This window comes from Oncorhynchus kisutch, linkage group LG2 (assembly GCF_002021735.2).
Source record: "Oncorhynchus kisutch isolate 150728-3 linkage group LG2, Okis_V2, whole genome shotgun sequence".
In the NCBI taxonomy this organism is placed as follows: domain Eukaryota; kingdom Metazoa; phylum Chordata; class Actinopteri; order Salmoniformes; family Salmonidae; genus Oncorhynchus; species Oncorhynchus kisutch.
Genome location: NC_034175.2, coordinates 52,310,348 through 52,337,322, shown reverse-complemented (window position 1 = coordinate 52,337,322; position 26,975 = coordinate 52,310,348). Strand labels below are relative to the sequence as shown.

Genomic DNA, 26,975 nt, shown 5'->3' with positions numbered 1-26,975 from the left:
AAGCATTGTATGAGACCCAGATCACATACCCCATGACTGGTTGCGATGCAGTATGAAGAAGCACAACCATTTAGCACTGAATCTCATTAGGCTAAGGGAAGAGAGAGCCGGTGTCATCAGAATATCTAGCAAAGAGGTATAAATCAAATGTGTCACGGAGGGAGAACGCGGCAAGGCGCTCCGCTACGCCCGATCGAAATACGGTGGACCTCTGATTGTGTGATCAATTTGATCTTCTGCTTTTATTGTCAACTACAAAATGTCCATGGATTGATCATCAAGCTAACAAATGCAGACGATCTTAAAACTCCATTATGGCCATAATGAATCACGACTACTGACAGGTCAATAGTGGGACATCATTTTCAAATGGGCAAGTCTCAACCAGCGTTTGTCTTAATCACTGTCTATCTGACTATCTGAGGCAGTGCGATATACATGGTCCATGTAGAAGAGATCCTCACTAGTGTCAACAGAAAGACCTATACAGTATGCATGACACACATCCTGATATATCTGAGATACTGTATGTGGACAGAAACACTGATGGCAATACAAAATAGGTGTTAAAGTGATAGGACACACTTTTTTAGTTTGAGGCAATTAAATTTCATCCTTCGTACCTTGTTTTTATACAGTGCTTTCAGGAATATAGGCTATGTTAATAACATAATGGGATGAGGGGCAGATGTGACACTGACTTTTGCAGTATTGTCCGTCGTTCCCCATACTGAAGCCTGTCCGACATTGACAGGTCCTGGACTTGTAGCTACCGCTCAGCAGACAGATGTGGGAGCATCCACCTGGCTTTCCATACAGGTCCGTCTCACACGCGTGACTCCTAACTAGAGGATGGGAGGAGTAGGGAAGTCCATTAACGACTCATCAAATATAACTGCAACACGATGATCTGACCGTACATTAAGTGGAGCAGAAAACTCTCAGATTCACAAAACATTTGTCACATGTAGGCTACAGATACATTTGACACCAGCAAATTTGATGCAGAAATCACTGAGCTTGTGCGTCACAAGCACTGCACATTTAACACCAGCAAGCAAGCACATTTAGTACCCTGACAAACATGTGCTTTACCTTTTGGCTGAGTGAGTCTGTGGTAAACACGTATTGCTCCTCTGGAACTCCCCAGGCTGGTTAGTGTCCTGGGTTCTGTGGTGTTAAACCGATGGATCTTGAAGATGTCCATGGTATTCCCAATGGAGGGGTCAGAATGAGTGGCATACAGGTAGTTCTCAAAGACAGCTAATCCATGGATGTAGGACACCTGAAACAGAGAAGAACAATACATTGACATGCAACATAAAAAAAGATGAAACCCCGCAAAATAAAAACTTGTATTACACAAAACAACTCTGTGAGCTCCAGGATCTAAGACATGAGAGAACATGTGTGTGTGTTTGTGTATTCCCCAACCTACACAGGGTCATGAAGTGGGCATAACCATAATATTAATGATAATAATAATAATAGGGTGGGTGCTTAAACACTGAGTGTTCAAAACATTACGAACACCTTCCTAATATTGAGTTGCACTCCCCACTTTTGCCCTCAGAACAGCCTCAATTAGTCAGGTCATGTACTATACAAGGTGTTGAAAGCGTTCCACAGGGATGCTGGCCCATGTTGACTTACAATGCTTCCCACAATTGTGTCAAGTTGGATGGATGTCCTTTTGGTGGTGGACCGGTATTGATACACACAGGAAACTGTTGATCTTGAAAAACCCAGCAGCATTGCAGTTCTGGCACCTACTACCATACCCCGTTCTAAGGCACTTAAAAATGTTGTCATGCCCACTAACCCTCTGAATAGCACATATACACAATCAAGGGCTAGGCCCCTTTCTTCTCCATTTCCGCCTGAATGACGTGCCCAAAGTAAACTGCCTCTAGTCAGGATATTTCTTAACTCAAGTCAGTTAAGAACAAATTCTTATTTTCAATGACAGCCCAGGAACAGTGGGTTAACTGCCTTATTCAGGGGTAGAACAACAGATTTGTACCTTGTCAGTTTAGGGATTAGATCTTGCAACCTTCTGGTTACTAGTCCATAGCTCTAACCACTAGGCTACCTGTCGCCCCAATATACATATAATTGGTACCATTGGAAAGAAAACTATTTGAAGTTTGTAGAAATTGTAAAATAGTGTAGGAGAATATAACACAATAGATATGGTAGGAGAAAATCCAAAGAAAAACCAACCAGATTTTTTTTGGAGAGACCATCCTCTTAGAAATAAAGGAGTAAGGTTATATTGAAAATTAGCTCCCTGAATGCAATTCCTATGGCTTCCACAGGGTGTCAGTAATCTATGCTCAAGGTTTCAGGCTTGTGACTTCAAAAACAAATAAGAAATATCAGTTTTGGTAAATCGGACACAGTCTTGGTAAATCGTGTTTGTATGAAACCTATGCCAGTGAAAAAATATTTTGATGTGGGGTGTTTTTGCTGTAATGTTTTCGCTGTAATAGCTCCTGTAAATCGGACAGTGAAGTTAGATTAACAAGAATTTAAGCTTTCAGACAATATAAGACACGTACATAAATGTTTAAAATACATAATATTTATGAATATTTATTTGAACTGCGCACCCTCCAGTTTCACCGGAGGTCCCACTAGCGCTTGAAGTCGATTTAACAAGTGACATCAAGAAGGGATCCTAGCTTTCACCTAGATTCACCTGATCAATCTATGTCATGGAAAGAGGTTAATGTTCTTAATGGTTTGTACACACATATAGAGTGCCTTCGGAAAGTATTGACTTTTTCCATTTTTTTTTTCCATTACAGCCTTATTCTAAAATTGATTAAATACTTTTTGGAATGACAAAGTGGGAAAAAAACTGTCTTTTAGAAAATGTAAATGAATAAAAAATAAAAAACAGAAAAACCTTATTTACATAAGTATTCAGACCCTTTGCTATGACACTCGAAATTGAGCTAAGCTGCATCCTGTTTCCATTGATAATGCTTGAGATGTTTCTACAACTTAATTGGAGTCCACCTGTGGTAAATTCAATTGATTGGACATGATTTGGAAAGGCACACACCTGTCTATATAAGGTCCCTCAGTTGACAGTGCATGTCAGAGCAAAAACCATGCCCTGAGGTTGAAGGAATTGCCTGTAGAGCTCTGAGACATGATTGTGTCAAGACACAGATCTGGGGAAGGGTACAAAAACATTAAGGCAGCATCGAAGGTCCCCAAGAACACAGTGGCCTCCATCATTCTTCAATCGAAGAAGTTTGGAACACACCAAGACTTTTCCTAGAGCTGTCTGCCCTGCCAAACTAAGCAATCGGGGTAGAAAAGAGTTGACCAAGAACCCAATGGTCAATCTGGAACCGAATGGTCAAGCTCTAGACTTCCTCTGAGGAGAAGGGAGAACCTTCCAGAAGGACAACCATCTCTGCAGCACTCCACCAATCAGGCCTTTATGGTGGAGTGGCCAGACGGAAGCCAGTAAAAAAAGTAAAAGGCGGCCCGCTTGAAATTTATCAAAAGGCACCTAAAGACTCCCAGACCATGGGAAAAGAGATGAAAGCAAGATTGAACTCTTTGGCCTGAATGCCAAGTGCCACGTCTGGAGGAAACCTGGCACCATCACTACGGTGAAGCATCATGCTGTGGGGGATGTTCTTCAGCGGCAGGGACTGGGAGACTAGTCAGGATCGAGGCACAGATGAACGGAGGAAAGTACAGAGAGATGCTTGATGAAAACCTGCTCCAGAGCGATCAGCACCTCAGACTGGGGCGAAGGTTCACCTTCCAACAGCACAACGACCCAAAGCACACAGCCAAGAGAACACAGGAGTGGATTCGGGACGAGTCTCTGAATGTCCTTGAATGGCCCAGCCAGAGCCCGGACTTGATCCTGATCGAACATCTCTGGAGAGACCTGAAAATAGCTGTCCAGCGTCACTCCCCAACCAACCTGACAAAGCTTGAGAGGATGTGCAGAGAAAAATGGGAGAAACTCCCCAAATACAGGTGTGCCAAGCTTGTAGCGTCATACCCAAGAAGACTCGCTGTTGTAATCACTGCCAGAGGCACTTCAACAATGTAATGAGTAAAGGGTATGAATACTTATGTTTTTCTATTTTAATACATTTGCAAACATTTCAAAAAAAATAAGTTTGCTTTGTCATTATGGGGTGTTGTGTGTGGGTTGACGAGGGGAAACAAAATCAAATCCAATCAAATTTTATTGGTCACATACACATGGTAAGCAGATGTTAATACGAGTGTAACGAAATGCTTATGATTCTAGTTCCGACAGTGCAGTAATATCTAACAAGTAATCTAACACATTCACAACGACTACCTTATACACACAAATGTAAAGGGACGAATAAGAAGAACTTTCCACCTTCTCCACTATGGTCCCGTCGATGTGGATGGAGGGGTGCTCCTTCTGCTGTTTCCTGAAGCCCGGGGGGCCCTCACCTCCTCCCTGTAGGCCGTCTCGTCGTTCTTGGTAATCAAGCCTACCACTATAGTGTTGTCTGCAAACTTAATGATTGAGATGGAGGCATGTATGGCCACGCAGTCGTGGGTGAATAGGGAGTACAGGAGAGGGCTGAGAAAGCAACCTTGTGGGGCCACAGTGTTGAGGATCAGCGGGGTGGAGATGTTGTTTCCTACCTTCACCACCTGGGGGCGGCCCGTCAGAAAGTCCAGGACACAATTGCACAGGGCGGGGTCGAGACCCAGGGTCTCGAACTTAATGACAAGTTTGGAGGGTACTGTGGTTTTAAATGCTGAGCTGTAATCAATGAACAGCATTATTGCATAGGTGTTCCTCTTGGGATGGGGCAGTGTGCAGTGTCCAGATGGGATAGGGCAGTGTGCAGTGTGATGGCGATTGGGTCATCTGTGGACCTATTCGGGCGGTAAGCAAATTCGAGTGGGTCTATGGTATCAGGTAAGGTGCAGGTGATATGATCCTTGACTAGTCTCTGAAAGCACTTCAAGATGACAGAAGTGAATGCTACGGGGCGATAGCCATTTAGTTCAGTTACCTTGACTTTCTTGGGAACAGGAACAATGGTGGCCATCTTGAAGCATGTGGGGAAAGCATACTGGGATAGGGACTGATTGAATATGTCCGTAAACACTCCAGCCAGCTGGTCTGCGCATGCTCTGAGGACGCAGCTAGGGATGCCGTCTGGGTCGGCAGCATTGCGAGGGTTAACACGTTTAAATGTTTTACTCACGTTGGCCACGGAGAAGGAAAGCTCACAGGCTTTGGTAGCTGGCCATGTCAGGCACTGTATTGTTCTCAAAGCGAGCAAAGTAGTTGTTTAATTTGTCTGGGAGCAAGACGTCTATGTCCCCGACGAGGCTGGTTTTCTTTTTGTAATGCGTGATTGAATGTAGACCCTGCCACATACGTCTCGTGTTTGAGCCTTTGAATTGCGACTCTACTTTGTCTCTATACTGACGCTTTGGTTGTTTGATTGCCTTGCGGAGGGAATAACTACACTGTTTGTATTGCGGTCATGTTTCCAGGCACGAATGCTGCCATCAATCCACGGTTTCTAGTTAGGGAAGGTTTTAATACAACATCTACGATGCAGTTGCTAATAAACTCGCACACCGACTCTGCGTATACGTCAATGTTATTGCTTGAGGCTACCTGGAACATATCCCAGTCCATGTGATCAAAGAAATCTTGAAGAGTGGAATCAGATTGGTCAGACCAGCGTTGGATAGACCTGAGCACGGGCGTTTCCTGTTTTAGTTTCTGCCTATAGGATGGGAGCAACAAAATGGAGTCATGGTCCGATTTGCCAAAGGGAGGGTGGGGGAGGGCTTCGTATGTATCGGGGAAGTTAGAGTAGCAATGGTCCAGAATGCTACCAGCTCGAGTCGCGCATTTGATATGCTGATAGAATTTAGGAAGCTTTGTTCTCAGACTAGCTTTGTTAAAATCCCCAGCTACAATAAATGCAGCCTCAGGATATATGGTTTCCAGTTTACATAGAGTCCAGTGAAGTTCTTTCAGGGCCATCAAGTTATCTGCTTGGTGGGGATATACACGGCTGTGAATATAATCGAAGAGAAATCTCTTGGGAGACAATGCGGTCGGCATTTGATTGTAAGGAATTTTAAGTCAGGTGAACAAAAGGACTTGAGTTCCTATATGTTGGTATGATTACACCATGAGTCATTAATCATAAGGCATACACCCCTGCCCTCCTTCTTACCAGAGAGATGTTTGTTTCTGTTAGTGTAATGCATATGAAGAAACCGGGTGGCTGTACCGACTGACAACATATCTCGAGTGAGCCTTGTTTCGGTGAAACAGAGAATGTTACAATCTCTGATGTCTCTCTGGAAGTGATTTCGTCCACATTGTTGTCTAGAGATTGGACATTGGCGAGTAATATGCTCGGAAGCGGTGGATGGTGTGCTCGCCTTCTAAGTCTGACCAGTAGGCCGCTCCGTCTGCCTCTCCTGCGACGACCGAGTTGTTTTGGGTCGGCCTCTGGGATTAGATCCCATGTCCAGGGTGGAGGTCTGAACAAAGGATCCGCTTCGGGAAAGTCGTATTCCTGGTCGTAATGTTGTTAACTTGACGTCGCTTTTATATCCAATAGTTCTTCCCGCCTGTATGTAATAACACTTGAGATTTTCTTGGCTAATAATGTAAGAAATTATACATAAAAATACATTACTATACATTACTGCATACTTTACTAAGGACCTGAAGCTAGGCGACCATTTCTGTGGGTGCCATCTTGCTTGTCATATTCGTCCTCTACAAGTGTGTTTTAATACGTATTTATGAATTGGAAATGTGTTTTTTTGCATATCGCAACTCCCGTGAGACACCATCGGAAATGGAGTGTGGGGTCACAGCCAGGATCTGCTATCATCAATGACAAACCCTTAAGGAATTAGGGTTAAATGCCTTTCTCCAGAGCACAGACAGATTTTTCACCTTGTCGCCTTGCCCTCCACGCTACACTTACTATGTCGAAACCCTCCATGTGCGCACACACACACGCACACGCATGCGCACATGTACACACACACGCACACACACACACAGGACAGGGTTGGGTGAGTAGTGTTCACAGGAAGTGAGCCTAAACCCACTGGGCCTCACCTCAACCCTGGGGTGGAAAAACATGTGGCACAAGAAAAACAACAACCAGGAAACTAGTGAACCATCATGTTTTTAGGAACACAGTTTGCTTCTAATATTAATATCAGCCAGTCTATTTCAAGGCTGTGTAATTTTTGGAATTCAAGTTTTTGGTAATACTAATGGTATTCACTAAGTTAATGTTTTTTTTCTTCATTATTTCAAACATTTTACATGTGAAGGCCACAAGCAGGACCAGAGATAATTACAGACATCTGTGATAATCTGAAATACCCAAAAGGGCCACTAGATGTTTTCTGATAGATAACATAAAATCCTTCAAAATTCTGGTAGTCTTTTGGTAAACTTTGGAAGTTTCCAGTAATATACCCTCCCTTTGCAACCCTATTTATGACTCAACCTGCATATTGTATTGTATTTTTTGTATTGGGCTGAACCCTGGGGTGTATGAGCTGAAATGTAAATGGAATAAAAAGAAAATGGATTTAGACGCAAGACTACATCTTCTGCCAGTAGAAAAAGTTAAATATGTCTTTCATTTGTCATGGATATGACATGCAGAGGTCTGCTGAGGCCACACATTTACGAACAGAAAGAGGCATCATTATCCTATGAACACCTGCACACACAATAAGGTGTATTTCATATGCATTGGCCTCTTTCTTTCCCTGCATCATTATAGCCTACAATATGAGTCTCCCTCACACTACAGCAGGTCGCTTTCAAGGAGCCTCCTTTTGAATAATAATATTCCCTAATTAGACCTATCCTTCTCCAAAGTGTAGTACTGTAAGAAGGACTAGGGACTAAGGATAATTTGTACGCGACCTCATCTCACATCCTCTAACTCATCCACACTAATGAATATCCACCAACACAACGATAGCTTATGCAGTATCCCAGTGAAATCCATATTCAAGCCATATCAAACCTTTTGTCTGCAACCCAAATGGCACCCTATCCTTATATAGTGCATTACTTTTGACCAGGGCCTATAGGGTTCTGGTCAAAAGTAGTGCACTACTGTATATATGGAATATGGTGCCATTTGGTATGCATACCTTGTCTCTACTCTACAGTAACTGTCACGCCCTGATCTGTTTCACCTGTCCTTGTGCTTGTCTCCACCCCCTCCAGGTGTCGCTCATCATCCCTGGTGTATTTATGCCTGTGTTTTCTGTCTCTCTGTGCCAGTTTGTCTAGTTTGCCAAGTAAACCAGCATCTCCTAACTCCTATTTTTCCCAATCTCTGTTTTTCATAGTCCTCATGGTTTTGACCCTTGTCTGTCCTGACACTGAATCCGCCTGCCTGACCATTCTTCCTGCCCTGACCTTGAGCCTGCCTAATGCCTTATTCTGTGTTGACTCGTACCTGGTTACTGAACCCCTGCCTGTCCTGACCTCGAGACTGCTTAATGCCCTGTACTCTTTGGACTGACCTGGTTTATGAACGGTCGCCTGTACCCGACCTGCCTAGTGCCCACCCCTTGTGTTATAATAAATATCAGACCTGAACCATCAGTCTGTTGTGTCTCGCCTTGTGCCCTTATAGCAACATGGGCAAGATAAAAAAAAAATCATACAGTAGCAAGAAGAAAGGAATAATCAGTTGCCCTGAAATGCCCTCCCAACTAAGTCTAGTTTCAGAAAGATGTTACTGTAGTTGTCTGTCTGTATTATGGAAGGTTTGATATCAGTTTTGTGTTAGTATGTAACACTTTCAGGATTTGAACCCACAAGCTTGGTTTGGTGGCACCATGCTTTTAACCACTGAGCCACAAATTGGACAAACACATTTCAGATTGTTTCCTCACATTATCCATATAAACATCCACAGACTAATATATGTGGTATGTAAGCTGTAAACTCAAGAAGACAATCATCAGAAGCAGAGCTCAGCTCAGCAACAACAGAATGAAGCTTGACACTCACTTGACTCCGCTGGATGACTGCATGCCTGTTCTTCCCATTGTAATCCACTACTTCAATGTAATCCAAGTAGGAGTCTGCCCAGTACACCAGCTTCTTGACCAAGTCTAGGGCCACGGCTGTGGGTTGCTCTGTCTTGTAATCCACCAGTCTGGTTCGGTTGGTGCCGTCCATGTGGCACCGCTCCACCTTGGCTACGTTCCCATAGTCGGTGAAGAACAGCATCCTGTATGGAGATGATATAGACATTTGTATAAATATGCCACTTAGCAGATGCTTATATTTAAATTGACTTACAGTAGAGTGAGTGAATACATAGTTGGCATAGTAGGGGTATGTGATGCCTGCAGGACTTGAACCCGGAACCTTTGCGTTGCTAGCGCCACACTCTAACCAATTGAACACAGGTTCCAGGAAGAGAAATAACAGTAAATAAATGCTTAACATAAGCACATTAGATAGCCCTTTAGTGTAAATCATTGTTGAGGATTTTTGAATACTGTATTCTGCCTTTTCCTGTCAATAAATTCCCTGGTTTTCCCGAAATCCCGGACGGGAGATTCCCAGAAACAGGAGGGAATTATTGAAAGTTCCCAGAATTTTGCAACTCTAGTCGTGCTTATATCATCAACACAACGATAGCTTATGGTTATTCATGCCGGGTGCCTTATTCATTCATGGTTATTATTCAGGCATATCCACACAACTTTTTGTAACCATTACTGCACAATTACTGCATTTTAACGCCAACTACCAAGGGCAGTTATAAATTAACTCGAGTGACTGTACAGAGTCTACAGGTATACAAATTGAAGGAGATGACATTAATAAAAATGTATACGGTACTGAAAACAGATACTTCAAGGAGAATTGTGACAAAACCCATTGCTCAAGGTCTAATTGCAGGCATAGTATGAAAAAAAAGTTAGCCCATTGAACCTTATCATTGTAAGTCTTATCAATTAAACTATTCATTTCCTGATTCTATCTACATGTACCGAAAAGGAAATGGTGTATCAGGGCCAGCATGGTATTGTAGTGTTGTATGGCTGTCTAAACAAACCTCCCACGAATACCCACTGTTAAGCAGTCTATAGCCAGTTCGTTCAAGGAATCACCTCTTATAAAGTATCTAATTGGAAATGCTTTTGCTTTAAACCAACCATTCAATGTGTAGTGCCATATACCTAATAAAAGGAAGACAAAATGTATTCACAAATCTGTTTTTTTTTAAAGACGGAAAGAAAGCGGCAATACAAACTCCAGACGCGGGGCACTGGGAGTCTCAGTTTATTCTCCTTTCTTTACATGAGCAGTATTGCAAAGAAAGTAATTGATAAGTAATTTCCCCCAAATTCCCAGGTTTTCCAGAAATCCCGGTTGGAAGATTCCCAGAATCAGGTCGGAATATGCAGGAAACTCAGAACCCTCCAATCAGGATTTTTAGAAAACCAGGGAATTTTGAGAAAGTTACCGGAATTTTGCAACCTCTAAATTGATGTGGAAGTATCAGGGCTGCCATGCTCATGGTTTCATTGTGACTCTCTGAGGCATACAGCACCAGGCCAGAGTGGACGATAACAAGAGAGAGAGACAGTCAGGGAGCTGAGGGGAGCTGGAGCCAGAGAGCCCACTTAATCCATACAAGTCAAGTCAGGAGAGATATAGTAGTGACCTTTGAACCCCGAGATAAATGCTGGGATGAAAAATAGCCTCCTTCAGAGAGAAAAACAACTCCCTGAACAGGTGAGCCTCTACGTGGCATACCAATGATGGGTTTCTGGGATTAGGATTGTTGCTGATACAGTACAATTAGGAATTCAGGAGCCACAACAAGGTTTGTAATTTACGTTGAAACAAACAGTATGAAAATAATCCTCTGTCATGATGGTCTTTGCAAGTCTTATCTGAAGTCTATTTTCTTTACCATTTGTAAATGTATTTTGTGAACATTTACAATAGTTTTTTAGAACCACAAGAAGCAGGTTTCTCTTCAAAACATCTTAGGTTCATGCAGTGGGGTGACATTTAGGTTGAACCATGACCTACATCAAACAGACCATGACTACCGGCTCATTATACACATAATATATCAAGGTATTGTTGCTTTTATATTTTTATCCATGGATTGTTAAATAACCATGAAAGATGCTGTAGATATAGGTACTGAATAGAGAAGCTGAATCTACATTCACTTTGTGATTTCAGTGACAATTAGATTGAAAAGATAACAGTCCTACTGCTCTCCACATCTCCAAATCGGAAGTGGTTACATCCAATCATCCAATTCCTCACCTACTCAATCCTAACTTGGAGGCCTACAATGCAGAGAACATACTGCAACAGATAATATGAGGAGAGAGTCCACTTGGTTTCATATTGTTGAGGATGTATTTATCTAAAGGGTTTAGAGGGGTTTAAAGTACGTACAGTGCCTTCGGAAAGTATTCAGACCCCTTGACTTTTTCCACATTTTGTTACGTTACAGCCTTATTCGAAAATAAATAAATACATGCAAATCTCCATCAATCTACACACAATACAGGTTACAGGCAAAGCAAAAACAGGTTTTCACATTTTTGGGGAAAAAAAGAAAATATCACATTTCCATAAACATTCAGACCTTTTACTCAGTACATTGTTGAGGCACCTTTGGCAGTGATTACAGCCTTGAGTCTTCTTGGGTATGTATAATACTATGATACTACAAGCTTGGCACCATTGTATTTGGGGAGTTTCTCCCATTCTTCTCTGCAGATCCTCTCAAGCTTTGTCAGGTTGGTTGGGGAGCGTCGCTGCACAGCTATTTTCAGGTCTCTCCAGAGATGTTCGATTGGGTTCAAGTCCGGACTCTGGCTGGACCACTCAAATATATTCAGAGTCTTGTCCCGAAGCCACTCCTGCATTGTCTTGGCTGTGTGCTTAGGGTCGTTGTCCTGTTGGAAGGGGAACCTTCGACCCTGTCTGAGGTACTGATTGCTCTGGACCAGGTTTTCATCAAGGATCTCTGTACTTCGCTCCATTAATCTTTCCCTAGATCCTGACTAGTCTCCCAGTCCCTGCCTCTGAAAAACATCCCCACAGCATGATGCTACCACCAACAAGTTTCACCGTAGGGATGGTGCCAAGTCTCCTCCAGACGCCTGGCATTCAGGCAAAGACTTCAATCTTGGTTTCGTCAGAGTAGAGAATCTTGTTTCTCAAATTCTGAGAGTCCTTTAGGTGCCTTTTGGCAAACTCCAAGCGGGCTGTCATGTGCCTTTTACTGGGGAGTGGCCACTCTACCATAAAAGCCTAATTGGTGGAGGGCTTCAGAGATGGTTGTCCTTCTGGAAGGTTTTTTCATCTCCACAGAAGAACTCTGGAGCTCTATCAGAGTGACCTTTGGGTTCTTGGTCACCTCCCTGACCAAAGCCCTTCTCCACTGATTGCTCAGGTGGGCCGGGTGGCCAGCTCTAGGAAGACTCTTAGTGGTTCCAAACTTCTTCAATTTACAAATGCCAGAGGCCACTGTGTTCTTGCGGACCTTCAATGCTGCAGAAATGTTTAGGTACCCTTCCCCTGATCTGTGCCTCGACACAATCCTATCTCGGAGCTCTACAGACAATTCCTTTGACCTCATGGCTTGGTTTTTGCTCTGAAATGCACTGTCAAACGAGGGACCTTATATAGACAGGCATGTTCCCCCCCAAAATAAATCTAAATGAAATCTAATTTAATTTGCCAAATGCTCTAAATGCAACAGTTGAAGACCTTACCATGAAATGCTTATTTACAAGAACTTAACCAACAATGCAATTCAAGAAAAAGAGTTGATAAAATATTTACTAAATAAACTAATGTAAAAAAATCGAATCAATCAAAAAGTAACACAAGAAATGTACATAACAATAATAAGGCAATACAGAGGGTCAGGGTAGTCGAGGTTATTTGTAAAGTGACTATGCATAGATGATAAACAGCAAGTAGCAGCAGAGCAGCAGTGTAAAAACAAAGTGTGTGTGTGTGTGGGGGGGGGGGGTCAATATAGATACTGTAGTCCGGGTGGCCATTTGATACTGTAGTCCGGGTGGCCAGAAGCTGTTAAGGGGCCTTTAAGTCCTAGACTTGGCGCTTCGGTACCGCCTGCTGTGCGGTAGCAGAGTGAACAGTCTATGACTTGGGTGACGAGTCTTTGACAATTTTTTGGGCCTTCCTCTGACACTCCCAAAGATATAAGTCCTGGATGTCAGGAAGCTTGGCCCCAGTGATGTACTGGGCCGTACGCACCACCCTCTGTAGCACAACTGTCTTGGCGTGTTTGGACCATGGTAGTTTGTTGGTGATGTGGAAACCAAGGAACTTGAAACTCTCGACCCCGCTACACTTCAGTCCCGTTGATGTTAATAGGGGCCTGTTCGGCTCTCCTTTTCCTATAGTCCACGATCAGCTCCTTTGTCTTGCTAAAATTAAGGGATAGGTTGTAGTACTGGCATCATACTGCCAGGTCTCTGACTTCCTCCCTATAGGCTGTATCATCATTGCCGGTGATCAGGCCTACCACTGTCGTCCGCAAACGTTATTTAATTTTATTTATTTGTATTTATTTATTTATCCTTTATTTAACTAGGCAAGTCAGTTAAGAACAAATTCTTATATACAATGAAGGACTAACCTGGCCAAACCCTAACCCGGATGACGCTGGGACAATTAATGATGGCGTTGGAGTTGTGCTTGGCCATGCACCTGAGCTCAATCTCTAGTCTCATAGCAAACGGTCTGAATACTTATGTAAATAAGGTATTTCTGTTTTTTAAATTTTTTATAAATGTCATTTTTTGTATTTAATCCATTTTAAAATAAAACTGTAATGTAACAAAATGTAGAAAAAGGGAAGGGATCTGACTAATTTCTGAATGCACTGTATGTTCCACAATCAAATTGAAAAGGAACTCAAGGCCTCACTATACTAATAAACATAATTGTTTTTTTCTTTTTTCTTTAGCCTATTAAAACCCATTCTCCCATTAAAATATGATGATGGAAAAATATGCCCCCTCAGTCAGTATTAATTGTTTGGGAAGTTAGAGCGTAACTAAAACTACCACAGGCAAGATTGAACAAAGTTTACTCTCATTTCAATTCCTTTTCAGAGATCCTTTTTGTTGCTAGACCATATCCACCAAACCTTTCCAGAAGCAAAAAGTAAACGAATAGCATTCCTTTCCATGAAAGAAAGAAAATAATCTAAACAGCAAAATAAAATGGAGGGTGGTGTCAGAACATATTCTGTAAACATTGCACCTCATGCTGTGCTGCTATCAGCTATCACCAAACTCCCCAATTTATTTTTGTTTCCACACCACTGCCCAGGGCTGACAGACCCTCTGCTCTCTCCTTCACCAGAAACATCTGTAGTCATGTCTCACCAATTAAAGAGAGAGGAGCCCAGAAGAATGCTTGCTCCTGATAACCAATCACACCCAGCTCCCTGCTCCCCCGACGGTCTTGCACACACACTCTCCTCCTACACCATCATCCCTCAAAACACATGCCACGTCAACAGAAAAAACCTGACTTCCGTGAGTGCATGCATGTACAGTTGAAGTCGGAAGTTTACATACACATTAGCCAAATATATTTTAACTCAGGTTTTCACAATTCCTGACATTTAATCCTCGTGAAAATTCCCTGTCTTAGGATCACCACTTTATTTTAAGAATGTGAAACATCAGAATACTAGTGAATGATTGATTGAATGATTGATTTCAGCTTTTATTTATTTTATCACATTCCCAGTGGGTCAGAAGTTTACATACACTCAATTAGTATTTGGTAGCATTGCCTATAAATTGTTTAACTTGAGTCAAATGTTTCAGATAGCCTTCCACAAGCTTCCCACAATAAGTTGGGTGAATTTTGGCCCATTCCACCTGACAGAGCTGGTGTAACTGAGTCAGGTTTGCAGGCCTCCTTGCTCGCACTCGAATTTCCAGTTCTGCCCATACATTTTCTACAGGATTGAGGTCAGGGCTTTGTGATGGCCACTCCAATACCTTGACTGTGTTATCCTTAAGCCATTTTGACACAACGTTGGTAGTATGCTTGGGGTCATTGTCCATTTGGAAGAACCATTTGTGACCAAGCTTTAACTTCCTGACTGATGTCTTGAGATGATGCTTCCATATATCCACATAATCTTTCCTGCCTCGTGATGCCATCTATTTTGTGAAGTGCACCAGTCCCTCCTGCAGCAAAGCACCCCCACAACATGATGCTGCCACCCCCGTGTTTCACGGTTGGGATGTTGATCTTCGGCTTGCAAGCCTCCCCCTTTTTCCTCCAAACGATGGTCATTATGGCCAAACAGTTTTATTTTTGTTTCATCAGATCAGAGGACATTTCTCCAAAAAATACAATATTTCTCCCCATGTGCAGTTGCAAACCATAGTCTGGCTTTTTTATGTTGGTTTTGGAGCAGTGGCTTCTTCCTTGCCGAGTGGCCTTTCAGATTATGTCGACATAGGACTCGTTTTTACTGTGGATATAGATACTTTTGTACCTCTTTCCTCCAGCATCTTCACAAGGTCCTTTGCTGTTGTTCTGGGATTGATTTGCACTTTTCGCACCAAAGTACGTTCATCTCTAGGAGACAGAACGCATCACCTTCCTGAGCTATATGACGGCTGCATGGTCCCATGGTGTTTATACTTGCGTGCTATTGTTTGTACAGATGAACGTGGAACCTTCTGGCCTTTTGGAAATTGCTTCCAAGGATGAACCAGACTTTTTCTGAGGTCTTGGCTGATTTCTTTTGATTATCCCATGACGTCAAGCAAAGAGGCACTGAGTTTGAAGGTAGGCCTTGAAATACATCCACAGGTACACCACCAATTGGCTCAAATGACGTCAATTTCATTTGACGTCATTTTCTGAAATTTTCCAAGCTGTTTAAAGGCACAGTCAACTTAGTGTATGCAAACGTATAAGTTAAATAATCTGTCTGTAAACAATTGTTGGAAAAACTACTTGTGTCATGCATAAAGTAGATGTCCTAACCGACTTGCCAAAACTATAGTTTGTTAACAAGAAATTTGTGGAGTGGTTGAAAAGCTAGTTTTAATGACTCCAACCTCAGTGTATGTAAACATCCGACTTCAACTGTATGTGTGCAGTGCCTTCATAAAGTTTTCACTCCTCTTGACTTTTTCCACATTTTATTGTGTTACAGCCTGAATCTTTTATTTCGATTTTTTGTTACTGGCCTATACACAAAACCCTTAATGTCAAATTAGTTAAGAATTCAAACCTGAAATGTCTTGAGTCAGAAAGTATTCAAACCCTATGTTATGGCAAGCCTAAATAAGTAAACATTTGCTTAACAAGTCACATAATAAGTTGCATGGACTCTGTGTGCAATAATAGTGTATAACATGATTTTTGAATGATTACCTAATTTCTGTGTCCCACACATACAATTATCTGTAAGGTCACACAATGGAGTTGTGCATTTCAAACATGGATTCATCCACAATTGGGCACCTATTGGTAAATGGCAAAAAAAAAATTGACATTGAATATCCTTTGAGCATGGTGAAGTTATTAATTACCCTTTGGACGGTGTATCAATACACCAAGTACTACAGCGATACAGGGGTCCTTCTGAACTCAGTTGCCAGAGAGGAAGGGATTTCACCATAAGGTCAATGGTGACTTTAAAACAGTTACAGAGTTTAATGGCTGTGATAGGAGAAAACTGATTATTGATCAACAGCATTGTAGTTACTCCACAATACCTACCTAAATTATAGCGTGAAAAGAAGCAAGCCTGTATGGAATAAAAATATTCCAAAACATGCTCCAAAGTAAATCTGCAAACAAACGTGCCAAATAAATGTACTTTATGTCCTGAATACAAAGCGTTATATTTGGAGCAAATCCAACACGACACATCACTGAGTACCACTCTTCATTTTCAAGCATGGTGGAGGCTGCATCATGTTATGGTATGTTTATCATAGGCAAGGACTAAGGAGTTTTTCAGGATAAAAAGAAACAAAATAGAGCTACGCACAGGCAAAATCCTAGAGGAAACCTGGTTCAGTCTGCTTTCCAACAGACACTGGGAAACAAATTCACCTTTCAGCAGAATAATAACCTAAAACACAAGGCCAAATATACACTGGAGATGCTTACCAAGACAAATGTTTCTGAGTTGCCTACTTACAGTTTTGACTTAAATCTATGCCAATATTTCAAAATGGCTTTCTAGCAATGATCAACACCCAACTCAACAGAGCTTCAAGCATTTTAATAATGTGCAAATATTGTACAATCCAGATATACAAAACTCTTAGAGACTTACCCAGAAAGACTCACGGCTGTAATCACTGCCAAAGGTGATTCTAACACGTATTGACTCAGGTGTATGAATACTTATGTAAATGAGACATTTCTGTATGTCATTTTCTATACATTTGATCAAATGTCTAAGGACATGTTTTCATTATGGGGTAGTGTGTGTAGACGGGTCAAAGAAAAAAAATCGACTTAATCCATTTGGAATTCAGGCTGTAAAAACAAAATGTGGAAAATGTTAAGGGGTATGTTTGCATACCTTCTGAAAGCATTGCATATTTGTGACTAACATTCTCACAACTAATGATTGCCATGTCAAGTAAACAGGCATGTTTGTCTTAGGAAGTAATTGCAATATAATTTCATGACGTTAAAAGGGAATGTTTGTCATTCTCCATGCAATCACAGTCACTTTAACACACTGCATAGATTCACAGTGAATCATAACAGACAACATTGCAAAACAGCAAAACAGCACAGAGCCATTTCTTCTGAAGTTTTGAGTGTTAATGTCAGTACAGTGAAATGCCTCTCTTGCCAACTCAAAACCCAACAATGCAGTAATTAATGTAATACAAAAAAATAACATAAGTTAGAACAAGAACACATAAAAATAATAAAAACACAAGAATGTAAGTAAGCATACTATATACAGGGTCAGTTCCAGTACCATATTTACAATGTCCAAGGATACTGGAGTGATAGAGGTAGACATGTTTAGGGGTAAGATGACTATGCATCAGGATATAATATGAAGTAGGACTGGGCGATATATAAAATGTATTTGATTATTAAAAATAGTATGATTTAGCGCGATGTTCCAAATGCAAGAATCAAGGTTTTTCTTTTTTGTTCTTTTTGGTCTCATCTCCTTTGCCCCTTCTGTGCTGTGAGCACTGGGCACCTTCCCATTTGCACACAGACACCATGCCCCTCCCCCTGCCACTCATAACAAATACAAAGATTAGTTCTTCCTCTAACAACAAGCAGTTTAAACTCTCTGTTTGCATTTGAGGGTTGGTAAATCAGAATCGGTCATATGGACACTGAAATGCTTAGAGACCTTATTTTACTGTAATAGACGAGAACTTAACATTTCTAACGTTACCTTTTTATGTCTCAACTTCAAAATGTAGAACAGAGCAGACGGTACTACACTGAACAAAAATATAAACACAATATGTAAAGTGTTTCATGAGCTGAAATAAAAGATCCCAGAAATATTCCGTATTGATGTAAAGCGTATCTCTCTCAAATGTTGTGCACAAATTTGCTTATATCCCTGTTAGTAAGCATTTCTCCTTTGCCAAAATATTCCATCCACCTGACAGGTGTGGCATATCAAGAAGCTGTTTAAACAGCATGATCACAGCATGAGCATGATTACACAGGTGCACCTTGTGCTGGGGACAATAAAAGGCCACTCTAAAATGTCACACAACACAATGCCACAGATGTCTCAAGTTCTGAAGGGAGTGTGCAAATGTCATGCTGACTGCAGGAATGTCCACCAGAGCTGTTGCCATAGAATTTAATGTTAATTTATCTACCATAACCTGCCTCCAACGTTGTTTTAGAGAATTTGGCAGTATGTCCAACAGGCTTCACAACTGCAGACCACGTGTAACCACGCCAGCCCAGGACCTCCACATCTAGCTTCTTCACCTGCGGGATCGTCTGAGAGGGGAGAGGGGGGGTTCTGAGGAGTATTTCTGTCTGTAATAAAGCTCTTTTGTGGGGGGGAAACGAATTCTTATTGGCTGGGCCTGGTTCCCCAATGGGTGGACCTGGCTTCCAAGTGGGTGGGCCTATGCCCTCCCAGGCTCACCCATGGTTTCGCCCCTGCCCAGTCATTTGAAATCCATAGATTAGGGCCTAATTTATTTATTTCAATTGACTGATTTCCTTATATGAACTGTAACTAAGTAAAATCTTTGAAACTGTTGCATGTTGCATTTATATTTTTGTTCAGTATAAAAAGGAGAGTATCAATGAACATGTTGTGGAAAATTAATGCTCAGTGTCTGTTACCGCTAGCTGTCTAGTCTGTTTTTATAAATGTACAATGAGTATAAAAAGACACATTTATATAAGGAATTGGCGGCACGTTCTCATTCTGAGAAATAAGCAACTTCTTATCCTGGTAGGCCACTTGATTTCAATATCTAAACAAAGTGAACAGGGTATGTTGTTCAAACAGTTGGAGACTGACAGGAAGGTCTATTCATAACAGTTTGTTCAACTGTTCTACCTTGTTAACACGCAAATAAATCCAAGTTGGTTAGACTTGAAATATAAAGATTACCTGGCTACTCATTACTTGGCCTTGTCTCGGGGTTGTAAGTTAGTGGCCTGTTTATCCCTTTAGTGGTGTGATGTTTGTGCTTTGCCAAAGTGCGTGAAGTTATATCCTGCCTGGTTGTCCCTGTCTGGGAGTAACTTTGGATGGGGCCACAGTGTCCCCCGACCCCCCCGTCTCAGTCTCCTGTATCTATGCTGCAATAGTCTACATGCCGGAGGGCTAGGGTCAGTATGTTATATCTGGTGTAATTATCCTGTCTTATCTGGTGTCCTGTGTGATCTTAGATATGATCCCACTAATTCTCCCATCTCTCTTGCTCTCTCCACTCTTAGAGGACCTGAGCACTCGGACCATGCCTCAAGACTACCTGGCCTGTTGACTCCTGGCTGTCCCCATCCCTAGTCCACCTGGTCGTGCTGCTGACCCAGTTTCTGTTGTTCTGCTGCTGTTTTGTCCTCTAAATGCTCTGCTATGAAAAGCCAACTGACATTAACTCCCGAGGTGCTGACCTCTTGCACCCTCTACAACCATTGTGATTATTATTAGACTCTGCTGGTATTCTATGAACATTTTAACATCTTGAAGAACTATCTGGCCTTAATGGCCATGTACTCTTATAATCTCCACCCGGCACAGCCAGAAGAGGACTTGCCACCCCTCAGAGCCTGGTTCCTCTCCAGGTATCTTCCTATGTTCCTGCCTTTCTAGGGAGTTTTTCCTAGCTACCGTGCCTCTACATCTGCATTGCTTTCTTTCCAGGGTTTTAGACTCGGTTTTCGTAAAAGCACTTTGTGACAACTGCTGTTGTAAAACGGGCTCTATAAATACATTTGATTGATTGATTGACTAGCACATGGGCTTGTCCTTGAGAGAATGTTTATGAGACCTGTGTTAATTTTTAAAATTTAACCTTTATTTAACTAGGCAAGTCAGTTAAGAACAAATTCTTATTTACAATGATAGATTAAGAACAGTGAGTTAACTGCCTTGTTCAGGGGCAGAACGACAGATTTTTACCCTGTCAGCTCGGGGATTCAATCTACTAGCAACCTTTTGGTTACTGGCCCAACGCTCTAACCACTAGGCTACCTGCCGCTACAAGAAAGCTAGTGCCTGCTACAAGAAGTTGGTTATTATTAGTGGATGTGCATTGTGTATGGTTTTGGTAAAATTAGTAACAGAAGTTGCATTTTCATAGACAGACTTGAAAGTGATTATTGCAGTGCTCATTTTTTTTAAGCACGTTAAACTGTTTTTATAAAATAATTCAATTATTAGTGGGTCTTATTGTTGTGGAAGGTTTTGATTTAGCCTAGGTATAATTTTACATGCCCTCATTAGATTATTCCTGACTATTTCAAATGCAGTTTATTGACCTTTAACTGTGGAACAAAGCTTATTTACAGAAAACGTAAAAAAAACACTCTACATATATATCGTGAATCGTAAAAAAAAAAATGGAGATATGATTTTTATGCCATGATGCCCAGCCCTAATATGAAGGAAACGTTTTGGGGAATGAAGTGGGGGAACACATTGCGAGAATGTGAGAAATCAATCTAACATCCGTGTATCAATAAACATTTCACTTCACAGGAATCATTTTGCTGTGCAGAGTAGACACTGCATTATTTAGAGATAGAGGAGCTATACTGAGAACCAGAGGCATGCATCTGAAGTTAGATTGAATAATCTGGACACTGAGGTTAGCTGAGGGAAAGAACTGTAAATGTTTTATCCATCAAATTAGTTCAGAGTACATATTAGCTTTAAGAGGACAGGTATAATCGAGGCTCGTATATAACCGCCAAGTAACACACGTTGAGATGAGAAACTCCGGTGCTCTCATTCTGATATTGTTTGCACTGTGAATGGTCTTTGCTCTGCTAAGAGCCCTGGTGCTACGATACAGCATCTCTCAGAGAAAGGCTTCTCATTAAAAAGCTGCTCTGAATGCATGCCCATTGCCTGTTCTTATAACCTCATGAATATAATGGGGCTGACTCTCTCTGTTGAGCTCCTGGGTTCCTTCTCCCTGGGAATATTACAACAGAACAGAAGCCCTTTTAGCTGCTGATGACTCCATAATCAGGCCTCCATTCTCTCCTTGGAGGACTCTTTGTATTGCCTCACTTTTCACTTGTTCTCTCCCTCCTCCATACATTTCAGGATTTACAGTTGAAGCAAGAGTTTCAGAGAGCCATTTTGTCTCACCAAACAGTGGATTGGGTACTTTGCTGTGGTGACAGAAACACAAATGGGGAGTTTTATACTGGGGGATGTGAGGGGAAATCAGTGAATACTAATATCAATCAAATATATTTATAAAGTCTATTTAACATCAGCCGATGTCACAAAGTCTAATACAGAAACCTAGCCTAACCCAGCAGAAGCACGGTGGCTAGGAAAAACTCCCTAGAAAGGCAGGAACCAAGGAAGAAACCTAGAGAGGAACCAGTGGTGGCCAGTCCTCTTCTGGCTGTGCCGGGTGGAGATTATAACAGTACACGGCCAAGATGTTCAAACATTCATAGATGACCAGCAGGGTCAAATAATAATAATCACAGTGGTTGTAGAGGGTGCAACAGGTCAGCACCTAAGGAGTAAATGTCCGTTGGCTTTTCATAGCCGAGCATTCAGAGTTAGAGACAGCAAATGCTGTAGATAGAGAGAGTCGAAAACAGCAGGTCCGGGACAAGGTAACCAAGGTAGTGACAGTGGGAGCTGTCTGGAGCACTGCCTCCCCAGCAAATTATGCTAGACATGCTCTGAAAGTAAAGCAAATATCTGCAATCATGCATATTGTTATATGGTACGGTAGGCTACAGGTTTTAAAGACTTAACATTTAGAGAAAGGCTTTTATTCAATCAATTGAACACACTGTAGTGGGTTTCTGGAATGCTTTTTCAGAAGTGCCAGTTTTGAAGTGTTTACTACCCCAATCTGTGATGTGTTACAATGGAAAACAAACACACTTGTAGAAGTGTTTTCTGGAGAGAAAAAAACACTATATGCAGTTGATTGAATAACAGCCAACTGGTTTCTATGTCATTTAAAATGGACACTTAAAAATGCATACGATGGGTATGTGACAAGATCAGTGACAATAGATGGATCCAATGGAAGTCAGGGATACTATAGGTTGCTCTTATAATTGTCAGTCAAAGTCAAAGAAAGTGTACAAAGCTAACTCACCCCATAAGTGGATCCACAGCGATTCCTTTAGGATTGGTCAGATCTAAATCTATAATGGTGACGCAGGTGTCCCCAACACGGTTGCAAACAAATATCCTGTCGCTTACACGGTCCACAAAGTAAAAGTTTCCAGTGAGCCAATCGATGGTCATATGCTCTACATCTATGGAGAAAAACAAAGAATGTCATTAAATTCTTGCCATTAAACCTTTCTTTGATCAAATATATTTGTATCAAATTACATGTTGTGAAGATAAACTTGTTAATCTTCCATTATGTTAGATCACATTTTCTCATTTACATTCATTTTATTTACTAAAGGTGAAGACACATAACTGAATGTAAGGTACTATATGTGTAGTAAGTTTGGAATCTGACATTGATGGAATACTGAGCGTGAGCAGCATTCCTTAAATTCTTGAATAAACAGCATAGAATAGCTAGGTTGTCTTAAACACATGTGCCTAAAGCATTCCAAACCTAATTGCACTACAATGACCCTGAAGTAGAAAGTGACCATGGGAAGTTCATTGGGTAAGCATTTCCTACACTCTTAAAGGTGCCATCTAGAACCTAAAATAGATCCTCGGCTGTCCCCATAGGAGAACCATTTGAAGAACCATTTTTGGTTCCAGGTAGAACCCCTTTCTACAGAGGGTTCTACATGGAACCTAAAAGGGTTCTATCTAGAACCAAAAAGGGTTCTCCTATGGGGACAGCCAAATAACCCTTTTGGAACCCTTTTTTCTAAGTGTACATTGTGAAAGTTAGTGGGAAAAATAGAGACAGAGGGAGGCAGAGGTAGGGAAAGAGTGAGACAGGGAGCGTTTTAAGGGTTTCTGAAGGGGCATGTCTGAGTGTGCTTGATAAATCAATAGTTGCTAAACATTGTAAGCGAGAGAATTTCCTTGACAACTTGACACAATGCAAGACGTACTTTGTAAACTTTGTACTGTTTTGATATCCTTTTCCATTGTAAATCCATTCAGATTCTTCATCTTAGCACAGCGAAGCCTTCCAGTGGAATCTGAGGATAGAAGCCAACACACTTCCTCTTCCTGGTAATAGTAATCCAATGAAAGGGATCCATATTTATCCAACAGTCTCAAAGTCTGTAGATTAGATCCGTTTAGTCTTGTGGTTGCTATGTGATCTGACCTTACAATCAGCAGAGCTGGAGGACTGTCGCCAGGGTCTGGAACACAAGAAGAAGAAATAGTGGGGGAAAAATCACCCCAGGAGGACTACGATGTGGGCGATATATAAAAAAACAACTGGATTTTCTTCAGTTCATTTCTGTAATTTATAACTGAACAGAACAATATCCATAAGGAACGAGCAACACATCAAAGCTACATCAGATTTAATGTTCTCTTCAGCTGTTATCTCTTCCTGACTGCTAAGCTAACACAACCCATGTCTGAGGCCTAATTGACCGTGCACTTTCTCTGCTACTGAGCTCACCCCAAAAAGCCCTGCTTTATCCCGATCCCCCACACAAGTTCAAGTCAGGGCTGGCTCTCCTAATATGGGCAATAAATCAGTGTTTCCACTGTGAAAAACACTTATCTTTACCCTGATCCCTCTAAGCCAACCTTTAGGAGCTGCCTATAACTCCATGAGATACCATTGTAGCATGGAGGGGGCTTTGGTTTTCTCATAGAATCACATTTTCTGCATCCCAAATGGCACTCTATTTCCTATGTAACTCAATACATTTGACCAGGGCCCATAGGGGAATAGGGTGCCATTTGAGGTGCCAGTCAAGCTCTCTGACAAAGACATTGTTCTCTTGAATGCAAAACTGTGGTCTTCATTCAACAAAATATGAACTCTACGTTTCTCTACTGTACTGTACAACATGTGTCAAACAAGTCCTGCATGAAAAACATTGTCATCCACCATTAACATAATTTCTAAAACTGCAATTACCCAAGAGAGTTGGAGAGAGACAGTAATATGGTTTTGATTCATGATAATGTAATCAGGTCAAGGGAAAATGTCACAGAATGTTGGTACTGGTGATTTTGGAGAGTGCAAGGGAAAAGTATTGTATTATATGTCATGACGTTGGCCTGTGGGTAAGGTTTATGACCCCCCCCCCCCCATAAATCATAAATACCTTTCTCCATTCTCTACAGAGGGACTCTTGAATAGCCTTTGCTAAACAGAGATTCTGGGAACATCAGAAGGTGGGGGGAAATTAACCATATTTTGGTAATCCAACCAGTTGAACATATGCGTTGGTACTTAATGAATATGATGTCAGTTCGGTTGTCATCTGAGACATTCTCATCAATGATAGGATGACATAAACGGTACAGTGGAAAGTCTACACATTATAGTTATCAGATTCACATGGAATTGTTGTGCAATTTAAATGTTTGAATATGAAATTATTTGGGAGGGGATGAAATGTGATTTTAGCGTCTAAAATGTGAGAATTGGGTTTTCATGAGTGTATTAGGCCTGACTCAGTGGCCCGCCCACGTGAAGAAACATTGGTTATAAACTATGAAACACGCCCTCCTCTCCCTTCCAATATAAAGCCTTGACGACAATATAACTTTCTGTTCCGGGTACATTAGGATGACGATCCGATGTCAGAAGGGTTCAGATAATAACTACAGAGCGAAGCCAACCCCAGCATGAGCTTTGGTTGTGATTGGTATGAACTTTGAACTCTTATTCGCTACAGAAGTGATACCTCCTAGCCATTGAGTTAGCAACAGCAGCTGCAAAAGTGGGCTAGGAAAGAACAGACAAAGTATCCCGTCTACCACACAACAACGTTACTACAACGTATTCAATTTACCACCAGAGACATTCTTCCGAGGACAGGAAGATCTCTGTTGGCCAACATGACCAGCATCTACGACCAACCTACCGAATCGCAGCTCAGAGTAAATATTTATTGCATTTTCCTTTTCCAAATGGGCGGTAATTTAGAATGCATAAGATTCTGTATTTACTATAGAGTAGCTGCCTACGGCCCAATAGAGACATCGCTTTTCCTTTTGTTCTTCAGTCTTTCCGCTCTTTCACTCAAACCCAGCCCCCCTTTCTTTGGTAACCAGCTGTCATATCTGTTCCGTCCGCTAGGGACGTTTTCCTTTATGACATAATTTGTAATCAAGGTATGATTCATTCTGGGTATATGTAATTCTGTGTGATTAGTTAGGTATTTAGTAAATAAATAATTGAACCCAATTTTGTATTGCTGATTCAACTTGTTAGCCAGGGTTCGTGAATATAACCAACAATTTACAACTTTCAGATGAGACTGAAATAAGGTGACGATTAATATTGACTGCTATTGATAAAAAATATTACTAGGTCTTTAAGAGTTTATTCGGAAGATAATAGCTCTATGAATATTATTTTGTGATGCCCCGACTTTCTAGTTAATTACATTTACCTGATTAGCTCAATCAGGTAATATTAATTACAGAGAAAGGATTTTATAGAATAGCATGTCATATCACTTAATCTGGCGTAGCCAAAGACACGACATATATAATCATAACCTTTTAACATCCTGATGAAAAATTATTGATTAAAAAAATAAATAATCTGCAGAATATAAAAAAAAAACTATAATTAGATATTAATGTAGAGATCATCTAGATTCAGCCGCAGGCCAATTTTTTTCTTGAGTGGATGTTTGGGGGGCCAGAACATAATTACAAATAATTTGCAGACTGCAAATTGACCAAAAGAAGGCCAAACAGATATATTTGACTAAAACATAATCATTTCAAACCTTGCTTACATTTGTATACGATCAAGTCTCTATTATGCGTGGGAACACTTGGAGCTGATTTCCTGGTGTTTTTAGTTTTTATATTTTTAAATATGCATATTTATTATCTGCTCAGAAAACTTGGGGGGCCAACCAAAACTCGCGGCCACCAATTGGGGAACCCTGCATTAATGTGTTTTTTATCCTCTACCATTTCACCATCTCATGGCCTCTGAGAGAATATGCTCCTGACATTTATATTCATGAGCTTTTACAACTAACGGTAACCCCATAGTTAACCCTGTACTGCAATCTTTCTCCGCTAAATTAATAT

At 41.2% G+C, this 26,975-nt stretch overlaps 1 protein-coding gene across 1 annotated transcript in view; it reads right to left on the bottom strand.

The window, feature by feature from the left end:
• The window catches only part of lrp1bb (low density lipoprotein receptor-related protein 1Bb), a 297,890-nt gene that overhangs the window by 202,872 nt on the left and 68,043 nt on the right, over positions 1–26,975 (bottom strand). The window contains exons 6-10 of the mRNA XM_031802153.1: positions 23,837–24,094; positions 22,900–23,062; positions 9,068–9,290; positions 1,096–1,285; positions 702–845 (exon numbers count right to left, since the gene is read on the bottom strand). Coding sequence (XP_031658013.1) covers positions 702–845; positions 1,096–1,285; positions 9,068–9,290; positions 22,900–23,062; positions 23,837–24,094 — 978 coding nt within the window. The remainder of the gene's footprint in view (positions 1–701; positions 846–1,095; positions 1,286–9,067; positions 9,291–22,899; positions 23,063–23,836; positions 24,095–26,975) is intronic.